This window comes from Mycteria americana, chromosome 1 (genome assembly GCF_035582795.1).
Source record: "Mycteria americana isolate JAX WOST 10 ecotype Jacksonville Zoo and Gardens chromosome 1, USCA_MyAme_1.0, whole genome shotgun sequence".
Lineage (NCBI taxonomy): Eukaryota > Metazoa > Chordata > Aves > Ciconiiformes > Ciconiidae > Mycteria > Mycteria americana.
The window spans coordinates 56,322,663-56,337,148 of NC_134365.1; the positions used below are offsets into that span (position 1 = coordinate 56,322,663).

The 14,486-nt window shown below is 53.6% G+C and overlaps 3 protein-coding genes across 3 annotated transcripts; 1 reads left to right on the forward strand and 2 right to left on the reverse strand.

Moving 5' to 3' along the window:
- Positions 1–609: 609 nt before the first annotated feature.
- Positions 610–3,158, forward strand: NDUFA6 (NADH:ubiquinone oxidoreductase subunit A6). The gene is made up of 3 exons (XM_075499311.1): positions 610–822; positions 1,451–1,566; positions 2,942–3,158. The coding sequence occupies exons 1-3, from the start codon at positions 696–698 to the stop codon at positions 3,071–3,073; spliced, it is 375 nt and encodes a 124-aa protein (XP_075355426.1). The 5' UTR covers positions 610–695; the 3' UTR covers positions 3,074–3,158.
- Positions 3,159–5,135: 1,977 nt separating this feature from the next.
- SMDT1 (single-pass membrane protein with aspartate rich tail 1) lies at positions 5,136–7,267 on the reverse strand. Its single transcript, XM_075499317.1, has 3 exons — positions 7,009–7,267; positions 6,319–6,459; positions 5,136–5,410 (listed from the first exon to the last, which is right to left on the reverse strand). The coding sequence occupies exons 1-2, from the start codon at positions 7,162–7,164 to the stop codon at positions 6,322–6,324; spliced, it is 294 nt and encodes a 97-aa protein (XP_075355432.1). The 5' UTR covers positions 7,165–7,267; the 3' UTR covers positions 5,136–5,410; positions 6,319–6,321.
- A 286-nt stretch (positions 7,268–7,553) lies between these two features.
- PHETA2 (PH domain containing endocytic trafficking adaptor 2) lies at positions 7,554–14,471 on the reverse strand. The gene is made up of 3 exons (XM_075499357.1): positions 14,321–14,471; positions 13,064–13,161; positions 7,554–12,518 (listed from the first exon to the last, which is right to left on the reverse strand). The coding sequence occupies exon 3, from the start codon at positions 12,508–12,510 to the stop codon at positions 11,695–11,697; it is 816 nt and encodes a 271-aa protein (XP_075355472.1). The 5' UTR covers positions 12,511–12,518; positions 13,064–13,161; positions 14,321–14,471; the 3' UTR covers positions 7,554–11,694.
- Positions 14,472–14,486: the final 15 nt, after the last annotated feature.

Below are 14,486 nucleotides of genomic sequence, written 5' to 3' on the forward strand. Positions count from 1 at the left end.
GGAAGGGGAAAGCATTTCCAAGCCAGAAATGGCCGTAAAAGCCAACCAGCTGGTGCTGGCAGCAGGGGGCCGGCGCTGCCGCACCACGGGTAGGAGGAGGGGGTCCTTGCTGAGAAGCGTCCTGCTGCCTCCTGTCACTCACTGCCTCGGGGCCTGCACCTGAGGGTGACTCCGCGGCGGCAGGGACGGGGGGCTCACGAGGGGCCTGCGGCAACTGCTGCGCCCTCCCCGGCCGCAGTCCCCTCCTCCAAGGAGGCTGCCATGAGGACGCAGCACCTTGAAGGCCACGCCTCGGTGAGCCTTGCGAGACAACCCGCCCCTCCTCGTATCGACCCCGTACCCCTGCTCCCCTTGCTCGGCTTTCCCTTCGCCTCCCACCTTCCTCCGGGCCCCTGGCTCCCCCCGGCCCCAGCCTGGTCCCCCAGGCAACGCAGGCCGTGAGGGGCGGTGCAGGCCCCACCGCCCCGGGAGGCGGGCCCCGCCCACCCCGGCCCCGCCCACCCGGTCTGTTCCTCCCCTCGCAACCAGGGGTGATTGGCGTTTCTTCCGACCAATCTGATGGGAGGTCCAAAAAAAAAAAAAAAAAAGCTGGAGTGGCAGCGTAGCCGGCCAATAGAGGGTCGCCGTGCCCGTGCGCCGTCCCACCGGCGGCGGGGAAGGGGCGGAACGCACCGCCCGGAGGGGTCGCCGCGGAGATGGCGGTGGCGGGCAAAGGAGCGGTGTCTGCCGCGGTGAAGCCGATCTTCAGCCGGGACCTGGGCGAGGCGAAGCGGCGCGTGAGGGAGCTGTACCGGGCCTGGTACCGCGAGGTGCCCAACACGGGTGAGGGGCGCGGAGCCAGCCACGCATGCGCGGGCGGGAGCGCGAGCTCGAGCGCGAGCGCGAGCTCAAGGTCGTAACGGCCACCCCGCAGCCGTTGGACTCTTAAAGGGCCCGTCGGGGGGTTCTGCTTGTCCCCGGGTGCGAGGGGTCCTGCCTCAACCCGTCGCTGCCCTGCCCCGGCCTCTGCCGCAGCCCGTTCCCGCCCTGGCCCGCTGCGGGTGGGGCGGGTGAACACGGTGGTTCGGGGCCTTGCGGGGCTGTGGGCTCTCGGCCGCTCCCTGGCGCGGCACAGGCCCGCCGGCCCGGCCCAGCCGGGTTTGCCTTGCTCGCCCCGGCCCGGCTGCCTCCCCTGCCGGAAGCTGAGGGAGGTCTGGACGGGGAACCCCGGTCTCCTCATGCCTTACTTGCCACTTGGTTTTCCTAGCTAAGCAAAAGAGAAATCTAGCTTTCATTTTCCAGAAGGGGGGTGTGTGGTGTTTATTCGCTTTAAATTAATCATATTAGTGAAGCTGGCAGACGTTGCAAGAACAAATGACTGTGTATGTTTTGTCGGCTTGAGTGGCGCATTGTCAGTGGAAAAAATGAAAAGCAATATAGATGACCTCTGTGGGTGTTCTGTTTTTCGTAGTACACCTATACCAGCTGGACATCACGGTGAAACAGGGGCGGAACAAGGTGCGGGAGATGTTCATGAAGAATGCCCACGTTACGGATCCACGGGTGATAGACATGCTGGTTATTAAGGTACAAACAAGCTATTCCCGTTTTGTTGAAACTGCAGAGAATGTGAGAGTGGGTAACTGGTGGTGAGTGTGATGGAGGAGAGGGACAGTTTTATTCCAGCTTGCACTGCGAATGAGTTATCTCTTGCAATCCAGATTGGTTTATCTCTGTCAACAAACCTGTTGATAAGGGATCAAGCTGCTTTAGCATGCAGAGGAATAGGGTCTTAACTCACCTAAGTCAGAGTTAGTAGAATATGGATTTCTGTCACTCAGTGTCCTGGCTCTTCCAGTTTGCAGATGTTTAAAAGAGGAATTGTATGGCAAACAAAATGGTAGTTTAAATACCAAGTTTGATGGTGTGGGGGTTTTTTGTGGTTTGGGTTTTTTTTTTTAGAAAACAATGGCAATCAAAGAAAGGGGGAAAAAGATGCTGCTAGCTAGTTTACCATTAAAAATGACCTTTCTACTCCGTACAGTGCTTCCTTAGATTGGGATGTGGTTTTCTTTACCGATTCTGAAACATACATTAGAGTGGCAGTACTTGGTGGGAAGCTGGCTTTGGGTGGCAAACACCCCAACTCTCTAACACATCTGGTTATGTCTCAGGCCTGAGAGACCTGTCTGGTTCAAAGCAATAATCGGCATACCAAGAGGAGGGCAAGGCTTCAAAACGGGTCTGAGCAACAGTAACTGACCTCTGCAGTTCTAATGTATTAGAAAGCTTCTGACCAAAGACTGCTGTGCTCACCTGTTGTATTTCTTGCATTTCAAGACAGTTAGTCTGTCTTTACGTGATGGAAAAAAATTTGGAAACAGAACCCTAGATAATACAGTAGGTGACAACTCCGGGCAGTCTCATTTTGCCCTGTGCTGCCATCCTCTGAAACCAGTACAATAATTCATAGACTGGAGTCATGAAGAAGTTATGTTTAATATCTCTGTGGTAGTGATACTGGTGCAAAGCACTTAGCAGCAATTTTACTTAGTTTTACAGCTAACTTGCTGCTATTAAAAAAAAAATTAAATAGAGGTGCACGAAAGTTAAGTTAGGAATGTTGCGTAGAATTTTATGGGGGTGCTGGTCATGAGAGAAACAAGGCAGGTTCTAAGAAGGGGGCAGGGTCCTTTGCCTTTTCCACAGGGCTGGAAAGCTGTGCTGTAGAGACAAGTGACTTGTTAATATAGGACATGAAGCAATAAAGTCACAAGGCAGGAACAGTATATATATTTGTGTCATGATATAGGTGATACAAGCAGTCTTTAGAAGTACAGAGTTGTTGATGCAGCTGTCTTAAGGGTGTTTCTAAGTGCATTCAAATAACTTCCATAGTGCTGTATAATTAGACTCGGGCTTTAACTGAGAACTAGTCTAAAATTCTTTTGTCTGTGTGCAGGGAAAAATGGATCTTCAAGAAACCATTCAGGTATGGAAGCAGAGGACTCACATCATGAGGTATTTCCATGAGACGGAAACCCCACGGCCTAAAGACTTTCTGTCCAAATTCTATGCGGGCCACGATCCGTGAGAGATTGACTCTGTGTCTTCCTGCCTTGTATTACAAATAAGGTTCTATATAGTAGAAAAAATAAAATCTGTCCAGAAAGATTGTATAGTATACGAGGAGCCTAATGACTAACTCTGAGCGTGTGCAAGTTGTTATGATCTGTATGAAGAGCTGTGACTTCTGAGCTTTTGCCAGTGTGTATTTTCAGTGGGTGGAGTTTGTCCCATCACTTGCCCTGGAGCATCTGCTGAATAACCACAACACAACCTGGCTGTGGGGCTTTCTGCCTAGCCTGCAGCCCTGGGCATAGGTCTTAGCTCTGTGGAAGAAAGAGCAGAAAAGCCAGCATAGTTGCAGAAACATTCTTGTGCTTGAGGCCCATCCGTAGTCATGCAGTGTTTTGCAATTTCATGCTATGACTTTGTTGACCTTGTGTTTTTTAGTTGGATGCTATTCTGTGTTTACTTCCTCACAGAGAATGGCGTAAAATCCAATAGGCCAATAAAGCCCTTTGTGCAATAAAAGGATCAGCAGAGTCTATTTCTCTGCTGCAGAATGAAATTACATGGAAAAATGGGGTTTTGTACTGTTGTCTAGAATAGGGAGGCTCTGTAAGAGCTTCTGATGCCTAGCAGAAGATGGTGTCCTACTATGACCTCCTTAATTGAATCAGGAATTACTAGCTCCCTTTTGAGAAGTGTAAGGAGAACTTGTTTTCTCACCAGTCAGAACGGGTTTTCAGCAGGTAGCTCGGTGCTGGAGCTCCCCCATGTGTGATCAGCATTGAATCCTTGTAATATGCTCAAACTTCTTTTTATCTGGAGTCTTCTTCCCCATATGAGGACTGCAAAGGAGCGCTCCTCAGGGATGTATACATATGTGTACTTAAGAACTTTGGGAGTGGGGTGTTTTTAAGGACAGAGTTGAAGAAGGAACACAGCCACGAGAGATGGTGGGATAAAGCAGTGATAAAGAGTTCATCAGCATAGAAAACAAGCAGGGACATGTTTGGCTCCCAAGAACAGATGAACTGAGCAACCACTTCTCAGAAGGCCTTGGGGAAGGAGGGACAACTCTGATACCAAGTGACTCAAGAACTTGCCAGCTCCCTTCAGCTCCAGCTGTGGCGGTTACTCAGACTGCAGGCTCCTTTTTCTCTCAAGAGACTACACTGGAGAGTTACAGAGCAAACATCAAAAGCCGTGCCAAATAGTAAGGGAGCAAATGTGGCTGTTTGAACTATACACTGTGCTACTGTGTGTGACACTTAAAAAGTTTCTTTTACAGCTACGTGAATACTGAAGGGAAAAGTGGGCAGTCAAGAGGCCAGATCTAGTGACCAGAAACCATGAGAGAAACACTGGGACAATGCTGGCTTAAAAAAAAATTTTTTACTTTAACCTTTCAAGGTATTTGAGGAAACAGCTGGTCTGATGTGACTGAAGATACTCTACGCATGCCCTGGCAGTAGAGAAGACCTTTTAAGTCTATTACGCAAGGATTTAATTGCAATAGTAAACACTTCTATGAAAAGAAGAGTTGAAGTTTATACACAGTTAAGAAAATAAATTAATTAGGGCTCATACAGAAGGAAGTACTGAACTACCTAGGACATACTAGGTACTTAGAGCCAGAGCGTTCAGAGATTTTCACTCTTCATAGATTAAATGCAGTAACACACATCAGCAAGCCTTAACCTTTTACCAAACCTACCCAAAACTTTTAGCTCTGTGAAGATAATACTGTATTTAGTCCTCAGTGAGGTGAAATTAATGATACAGTGTCCATCAGACACACGTGTGTAGGCTAGGTTGTAAATCAACGTTATCTGAACTGCAGTGCCAGTGTCAGTGTGATCTCCATTCTTTTAATGGGGCTGTGTTGTGGGGCTGCTGCTTCCTCTAGGATTCCTGTCATGTGCTGTAGATGAGTACAGAATGACTACAGCAGGGGCTCATAAAAGGAAAGAAATATGAAGAGAGCCTCCTTACTGGAGCAGGCATAGGGAGGTAGAAAGGTTAAGACAGAAATGCTAGGTCACAGGCACATATTCTATAAAAACACAAGACCAAAGCCATACATCTCAATCTCTTAATCTTTAATTGTTTCCCATATTGCTAATAAAAGGAATCCCAAGCAGTCTTTGAGGTGAGTGTGTGTGTGCGAGGATGCAGGGCCTATCAAGCACTTCCTTCAACCCTGATCTACAGATTTCCGTCATACAGACAGGCGCAGGACACTCACTGCAAAGGGGATGCAGAGCCCCCGTCCTGTTTAGGAAGGACAGAACACAGGTGACAGATGTTGGAACCATTGCTTTGTCAATGGTTTTCTCCCTTCTGTTCTTCCATTACAGTTCTGCAAATAGAATAAGAAACTGTTACTCTTCAGATATACTGTACTGAACGCCAGTCTGTACCCTCCCCCCAAACCACATGAGGTGGGAGTTTACATAAAAGGAGTTTCTAACAGGCCATTGCAGTCTTTACAACCTTTTAATTCTCTGTTTTTAGCTGCACAGTGCATGCTGGAAAATCTCTTTATCAAATGGAATACATACACCAAACTGATTACAAAACAACACTATTTACAACAACTTCTTTAAGACAACTTCTTTGTTCTCTAGAAAAAATCAAATATACCCAAACTCAAGTCTTTACACAAGGGCAAGCCAAATGGAATAACATAAAATGGAGGGAAGTGTAGTGTAATGTAGACAAAGGAAGAGCAGAAATAATTCACCTTTATCTGATGAGTCTGAATGGTCCAGCTACTCTAGAGATCAGTGTTGTAACACCCACCGGACAGTTTGTTCTGATGGGTTCTGGAGTTCTCTCAGATTGTGCACGTCTATAGCAGAATTTTTCTCTTTTACAATAGCCATTCTGGGAGTTGGCAGAAGACTTTTAAACAGGTAAACGCGTAATAACGCTGAAGTCCCTCTTTTCTGTCTGCAGTATAAATGCTTACTGACTACAGTTTATTTCTGATTCAAATTACAAGATCTAAAATGCCATCAGTTTATTATGATCTCTAATGAATGTATGTTGTGGAGATTTCACATTCAGACACTAGTCTGGCCTACTCCAGTATAAAGGAACGGAAAAGTTTGTAGCCAGAGGCAATACAGCTGCAGGTGTCCGTGTATTTCACTGCAAATGCATCTTTCAAAGCCGTTGCTGTCTGTACTTCCGAGATTCTCCTCCTTGCTCCACGCCAAACAGGAAGCACGAATAGTTAGATTGCTGGTGATATTAATGACATACCCTTTAATCATCATCGTCGTCATCCTCTGGGACAAAGATATCATGTTCTTCAAGTAGGGCTGCGAAGTTCTTACTGATCTGCGTCCCGACATACAGGAAAGGGATCACAACGCTGAATACCCTCAGGAGGCCGAAGGGCGTCTGCAAGGAGTCGACTGGAGACGATTAATCTTTACCGGCAAGTTGCACCTTGGCTGAACCTACGTACCCCCGGCTCCACCGGCGCGCAGAGGGCCTGGGGAGCAGCGGGAAGCTCGGTTTGCTGTCCCTAGTGCCAAACCCGCAGCCACCGCACTTCATTATAAAAACTCCAGCGCCGGGAGAGCAGGAACCCGCGGGGAGCTCGGGGCTTAGGAAGGGAGAGCGGCTGCCGGTGAGAAACGGCAGTGTACAGCCGGGTGCCTATCTCCTTACGGAGGGGACCACCGCCGGGTCAACGCCGCCCCGCTCGGAGGGAAGCGGGCCGCCCGGGCCCGCCCCGGCCCCTCAGGGCCGCTCCCGCCGCCCCCCCCGCTGGCGAGCGCTTCCGCCTCGCCGCCCCGCCCACAGCCGCTCCGCTCATTAGCCTAGCGCCTGTCACTCAATCCCACCGGCCCCGCCCACAGCAGATGCACCCGCACCGATTGGCCACCGCTACCATCCGTTAGGCCACGATTGGCTGCCGCTCCCACCCGCTCGCCCCTCACTCACCTTAACCGGCTTGGGCAAAATGGCGCCGCTGCGGGTCACGGTGGCGCTCCGGGAGGGCACAAGCGGCACGGCCGGGGTGCGGCGCGGCCCGCCCCAGCCCGCCCGCCCCGAGCAAGCCGCAGCCGCCGCCAGGAGCCGCCCGCCTGCCGCTGCCATCCTCCCTCCTGCCCCTCGCCGGGCTCCGGTAGCGGCCGAGCCGAGGCGTCACTCGGGGCGGCGGAGCCTCCGGCTCTCGCGAGGCTTGAGGGGGAGGGGCGAGATCGCCAGTGCGCATGCGTGGGGCGGGGCGGTGGCCCCCAGCGGGTCTGACCGCACCACGGAGCGGCCTGCAGGGCCGTGGGCCGGGCCGCCCTCGCCGGGCGGCCTCTCTCGCTGCAACCGGGAGGAGGAGGGAACCGGGCAGCCCTTTACCGCCTCCCGCCCGAGGCTCGGCAGAGGAAAACCGGGGCGGGTGACCCTAAAAACGGGCAGAGCGGGAATTGCCAGGCCCTGCAGCCGCTTCCCGTGGGTGTTGGGGTTCACAGCTCCCTTGGCAACGCACGGGCTACAAATCAAAACGGTTTATTCGGCTTCACGGCATAAAATACAAACGTTAACAATGTCTTGAAATGCATAATACAAGCTCCACATGTAAGACAAAGGCGCATGCAAAATCGCCTCTTAAAAAAGAACACGTCGTCTACCTAAAATAGAAGCCCTTCAAAAGGCGGGAGTGTTTCCGCAGGTTGCTCGTAGTGTTGCCTGTGCAGGTTATAAAGCACGCTCGGTGCCGGTGAAAGATGCTACTGGCACGGGAACTTCACACGTTCCCTATGCGTTTCAGTGGGGGTTATTTAAGTTTCTCTACAAAGGCAGTTGAGAGGGGTAAGACTGGGGGGTTACCCACCCCCAAACTATTCATGTGGTCGCTATTGTAACAGAAAATGTCCAATCTTAGTTGTGAATGTCCACCAAATGGCTAGCGGTGCCCACGGGTAAAAATCTTCAGGTTAGTCTTATCGCTAGGACCTGGATTCAGTGGAAAACATCACCACAGTTGTTTTATAAAAAGAAAAGTGTGCAGAAATAATACATTATGGGCCTCAATCTGAAATCCCAGCCTGAGAAAAATACAAGGATTTCATCAACTATTTTAGCAGGATTGGGAGCCCTTCTTGGCACAGCATACAAAGGCCATGTCAGAATCTCCCTCCCTCTTTCAGTCTTCAATTTCTTTTAAATTCGAGCATTCAGATTCAAGCATTTTTCTCTCACCACTTTTGCATTATTATGCTAAAGAAAACTCTTAGAAAAGGATTTGACTTCAGTACTTTTAAGAAAAATAGCCATACAGCTTTAGTGTTCAGCCCCCCCCTTTGCTAGGGAACCTGTTTTGTGCTGCCCAGACATTTTTCTATTTTTAAAAAATAATAAGGGAAAGTGGAGGCAGGAGGTGAAACAGTCCAAACCTGAATGACTGGAGAAAAAACAGTGTGTGGCAATCAGTCTAATTTTGTTGTAGGGGACAATGAAAACTTTCTGCTTTTCCTGTAATGATCTCTGCCTGCAGACAGAAAGAGAGGACGCTCCATTAGCCAGAGGCAAGTGCAATCTCAGGAAGCTGAAATCCCAACCTTCTGCCTGGGGGCTGCTTCAAAGGCGCTGCCAGCACAACTGATCCTCAGCCCAGCTGGTTTGATAGCCTCCATCTCAGAGGAGGTGGCGGAGCACCCAGGTGCTTCCTGCCTAATGAAGCAAGCAGCAGTGGTCATTAAAAAAACTGTACTCCCATACAAATTTGGGCATGGCTCCAATTATGGCTCTTTTTAGTCACAAAAAGGCCATCCCTGCTATGCAAGCGGGATGGTGAGGAAGCCCTGACCAAGCGCATCCAAAGTCATGCAGCGCTTTGGAGACCTAGCAAAGCCCAGGCATGGACAGCTGGGCCGAGCACAAATACTGTTCAGGATTCAGCTGTTTTCTTCTTGGCGCTGCAGAATAAAACACAAAATTACTCCAAATGCGATCAGACAGAAAGCAGAGAGCAGGTCCTCATTTGCAGGATTTAGGATTTAGCTGGGATATGTACTAACGCAAAGGCAGGTAGCATGGAAATTGTGCCGTTCGAATGGGACAGATTAAAGCATTAAATATAAGCTCTTTAGTAGTGTTACTAGCACAATCCTGGCTTATTAAAGCAAACTAAGCTTCTTAAAAGTGAAACTGCCCTTAAATGAATAATACTGTTTCAGTTCCAGTTGTGACAGAACTGGCTTTGTTAATTTATTTTCCCTTTCAAGTCACTCCCGATTCTTGGGTCTCATGTAGGAACTGCCATTACATTTTGATTTAGGTTGGAAGTTAAATCTTTACCGTCAAACTGCCTTATGTAAGTCTGAGACATCAGGAATACTCTTCTCCCTGTATTACATTAAAAAAAAAAAAAAAGAACAGAAAAATGCTTGCCAAATCTGACCCTGGCCCCAAAATACCTACGCTCAGAGGGAGGAGGCACCAGGTAGTGCCATCCCCTGATGCTGCTGCCCTGCCATGGGGAAGGGGACTGTTTCCCAGCCAGGAATGCTGCAGCACTGAACAATTTAAGCAGCAGGTAGGGAGGCAGAGCTGGCCCGTAAGTCCGGCCAGCTGGGCTGCTGACAGAGCCTGGGCACTGGCCCGTGGCCACCTGCTCCTGTTTTTTTCCAAACTGTTTTCACTTCAAAAGGAGAACAAAAAAAATCCTCCCGCACTCGAAGATCCCTACTGTGAAGAAATACAGACACTAACTGGAGAGGACTGGATTGCATCACTCGTATGAGAAGGTTACACTCCCGCTGCCCAAAGTCATATTTGTAAGATCTGATTTAAGATCTGATTTCCTGTAATATACCATCGAGCCATAATTAGGCAGGAGGCTGGAAGCTTGTCATCCAAAACTACCAGAGATATATTTGCAAAGGCACCAAAAGTTAATGGAAGTCATTTGATTTCTCCATTGACAATCTCTACTGGCTATTGCAAAGTATTAAGCTGAGTGCGTTTAACTCCAGAAAGGCAAAAAGGTTCCTACCAGTCATGACCTGGAATAGCCTCTTGCTTTTCTAGCAAGGCTCCTTAATAAAACAGGGCAATAAAAACAGGTTTAACGCTGTTAGATAGGAAGCACAAGACTGCTTCACATATTTTTTCTGCTTTGAAAAACAGCCCCTGCCGAGAGGCTAAGGGAGAAGATTTATCAACCCCGCCCCCAGGGTGCTGCAGCCCCCGGACTCAGCACCCACCTACTTGTACCATCTGCCTCGTGACCAAGGTTTCTGACCTGGGGAAGGACAAGTCCATTTCTGTAGCGAGGTGACAGGCGTGCCTCCCTGCAGCCCTCCTCACCCACCGGGAGGATGGGACGTGCTACGGAGATCAGCCGAGTGATGCTGACATGAAATCAGAGGGAAGCACCATCAGGTTAGGCGCCGGCTTTGGCAGAAGGCAGCGATATGGCTTTGATGCTAGAGGGGCAAGCCCAGACACTGCTGACAAACAGTCAGTCAGTGCAACCTGTAACTCACCTCCACACCTTCACTCCTCCTGGGGCCAGCCCTCTCCTCCTCCCCGCTCCTCCACAGCCTCTCCCCCGACTGCGCAGCTCTACCAGGAGCTGGGCAGAGCCACAACAGCGAGAGAGGTTCTGCAAGAGTACGGCTCTGGACACCATCTCGGGCAAGCTGCCCAACGAGCCGGCTGAGCCCTATATGGCACTTTGCAGGAGCTACAGTCTGCGCAGAAGCTGGTAAATTCACCCCTGGCAAGGCAAAGAAGCTTTAGCGTCCCTGTTTTGGAACAGGGAAGGCTTGAGCTGGAGACATTAACAGGCTCGACAGAGTCCAGATCAGCCCTGGGGAGCTCCTGGTCCTTGCTGTTGCTTCAGACCAGGCTCGGTGCTTCCATTTCAGCCTCGTTGCTGAGCTCAGGCACCCAAAGAGATGGATGCAAGCCCATGAAATCCACATCCTGAGGGATTTAGCAGGGAGGAGGGTTAGTGCAGATGAAAGTAAAAAAAAAAACGACGACGCGAGAGCCCGGTCCTTGTTGCCCTGGCTGCTGGGCCAGCCACAGCCACGGTGGCTCACGCGCGTCCTGTGGCAAGAGAGGCACAAGGCTGGAGGCATCCGCCAGGGCCAGTGGCCCATTGGAGGCATTTCGTAAGAGCCCAGCCTTATCTACAGCGAAAGAGCAAAGGCAGAAGGACTTTGGCGCAAGACCACAGACAATAATAAATGCTGACCTGTGCAAACTTCCACGCTGAGAAACAAAACCAAAAAAAAGTGGTGAAGGAGAGGTGGGCAATGAAGCACCCAGAGCATCCACCATGCCAGGACGGCAAAGGAGCCAAGCCCACTGGGTGAGGTTCATTGCATACCGATTTGGCCGATTTGGGCCCCCTCCACACCTCATGTCACCAGCAGAGGAGAGTTCAAAGGCAGCTCCCCTGGTACTACACACTCTCCAGCTGTATAAAGCCCCATGGAAATGAAACGTGAGGTTTGGGAAAGACCCGAGTCCCTCCCACACACCCCGTGAAGCACACACGCACCGCACACTCGGCCACCGACCAGGGCAGGGGGCAAGCAGCGTCCCTCACTTTGCTTTTCCTGCGTAGGAGACAGGCTGCCGGGCATCGGCTGGCCGGTGGCTCGCGCCCCGCGCCCCCGGTCACGGGTGTCCCCTCTTCTGCCTCTCCTGCCACTCCCGTCTCAGCGCCGCGATCTCCTGCCCATACCAGCTGTGCAGCTTGGAGAAGCAGGCAGTCTCCGGTGACACCGGGCTCTCTGGCATGGCTGGCGAGAGGCCAGGCGCCGGGGACCCCGTGGCACTGCTGGCAGCTGAGCGCCGGCGCGGAGGCAGAGGCGGGGGCTTCACGTGCCCCCCGTCACGGTCAGGGCAGGCAGCCCCCCCGGGGACACCACCACCACTACCCCACGTGGAGTAACCGTTCTCCAGGATGGCGGGCTTCTCCTGGAGAGGCAGCAAGGCAGGGTTGGAGAGGTGCCTCTTCCTGCCGGAGGAGGAGGACCTCCGCGGAGACTTGTGGCAAGCAGCCAAGCTCTTGCAGGCCTCCTCCAGCTGCTTCTCCAGCTCCCTCACCACCAGCCGCATGTAGTCGAAGCTGGCCCGCGAGAGCGCCTTCACCCAGGCCTCCATGGCAGCTTGCCCGTCGGCCACCAGCACGTAAGCCCTGGCGCCGGCGTCATCGAAGCGGATGGCGAAGGCGAACTCCTCGGTGGCCTCGCACAGCTCCACGGTGCAGCCCTCCAGCACCACCAGCCCCACGGGCTCCCGGCTCTCCCGCTCCTCAAAGTAGAAGAGGAGGTTGCCCTTGAGGACGAACCAGCGGCGCTGGTAGGAGGTGGCATGGTGGTGGTGGGCATGGTGGTGGTGCCGCTCCACCCGCTTGCGGAGGAAGCCGGCATGGTCGGCAGGCGAGTCGCAGGTGGCGTAGTGGGCCACGCTCCGCTCGTTCAGCTTCATCGCCCTGCCTAGGAGCAGAGGAAGAGAGGGGTAAGAAGTCAGCTCGGGGCAAGGAACATCTCACCCTCCCTGCCAGGAGAGGCCTGGTCCTGCCCCTAGCCCGCCACGGGGAAGAGCAGCCCCAACTCCAGCAGCCAGCGCTGCAGGACAGCGTGTAACCCAGCAAGTACCCCTGCAAACTGCAGCCTGGTTCCTCGCTGCTGCAGAGAGGAGGTCATCACCAGAGCCCCACCACCAAGACACCTGCCTTGTCTGGGGATGACAACACCGCTGCTTCATTTCTTATTCCACGAGTGACCTACTTCGATGGTTTTTTATGGGGTCCATCAAAGAAATTTGCCTCTGTGCCTGTGAGGCATTCATTTCCCTCTCTCCTCAATTATAGGGCAGGATAAGGAGGGTGTTTTCAGACCCAAGGGCTCTGGGACCTCTGTTTGAGCACCCTCTTCCTGCTCCCCGTCTCCACGCAGGACCACCCGTCCCCGCCAGCACTCCCAGCAGCGGCACCCCCAGCTCCGGCAGGTTAACCGGCAGCGGGTGCGAGGTACCGTACCGGCTGTGCGGGTCAGACCGCAACCCCTTGCCGTCTTCCTTGGGTGGGCGGCTCCCTTGCCGAGGGCCTCCGAAACTTCGCCATGCCGAGCCTCATCCCTGGTCAGAGGAAAGGTGGCAGAGAGGGAGTCACAAACCAGAACAGCTTGGGACTGAAAGAGCAAAGAGCTGCATCGCTCCCACCCCAGAAAGCCGGGGCCCTGGGTGCACAGGAGCGGCCAGGACCGGGCACTGCAGGCGGGCGGCTCTGGAAACCGGGGTGGCGAAACTGATGGAACTTGCGTTGGCTTCAAAGCCCGAGCCCCATCCCAGCTCAGGCCAGTGCTCCTGGAGGTTTGGTTTTTGGCTCCTGTGGGTTTGTTTTGATTTAAAAAAAAAAAAAAAAAGAGCTTTTGTAGAAGCACGTTACTGCACCATCTGTGGAGGCCCCGCGGCAGGCGATGCGGCAAGCCGGCAGGTCCCACAGCAAGCGCAGCCTTTGCGCTTCTACAGCTGCAAATGGATGTCCAACCGCTAAAACTCCACATAAAGAAATAGGCAGAAAACAAACCGTAGCCGCCACTCCCCGGCCAGATCTGGGCGGGGGAAGCTCCCCACTGCTGGGCAACCTCCACCATCCCTCCCGGAGCCCTTCTCCCCCATCCGGGCTTGTGGGGCAGGGCTCTGAGGACAAGGGGGCACGGGCCCCAGTTGGAAAATGGACAAAAATCCCATCAGACGTAAGGAAACGCTGTTCACCGGGGGTGCTTTGCCCTCGGCGCATCACCCTGGGGAATCTCCAGCCTTGCACTCAGGCTGAGGACAGCCGGGGTGGCCCACGCCAGCCCTGACGTGAGGGGGCTGGGGGGGTCCCGGGGTCCGAATGGGCGGCGTGTGCGTGTGTGTGTGTGTGTGTGTGTGTGCAACGCTGGGCTCTGTGTGTGTGTGTGTGTGTGTGTGTGCGCGCGTGTGCAACTGGGCTCTGTGTCTTTGTGCGTGTGTGTGCACGCGTGTGCAGTGGGGCTGCGTGTCTTTGTGTGCGTGTGTGCAACTCCGGGCTGCGGGTCTTTGTGTGTGCAGCGCCGGGCTGGCAGTGTCTGTGTCTCCGTGTGTGCCTGCCCTGTGCCTGCCGGCCCCCGCGGCCTCGGCCCGGCCTCGCCGCCCGCTCCCGCCCCGCCGCCGTCGCCGCCGCCGCCGCCCCGGCCCCGCCGCCCGCCGGGCCTTGCCCAGCGCCTCGTCCCGGCGGCGGGACCGCGGGCCCCGGCCCGTCCCGGCTCACCTCGGGCCCTTCCTGCTCGTCGGCGCTCCCGGCGCGGCCGGGCGGTGCGGGGCAGCCGGGGCCGGCCGCGGCCGGGCGGGGGAGGGCTCCTGCGGCCTCCGGGGCCGTCCCGCCGCGCCGGCAGCACCGCCCCGCCGGCGGCGGCGGCAGCGGGGGGCGGGGGGGG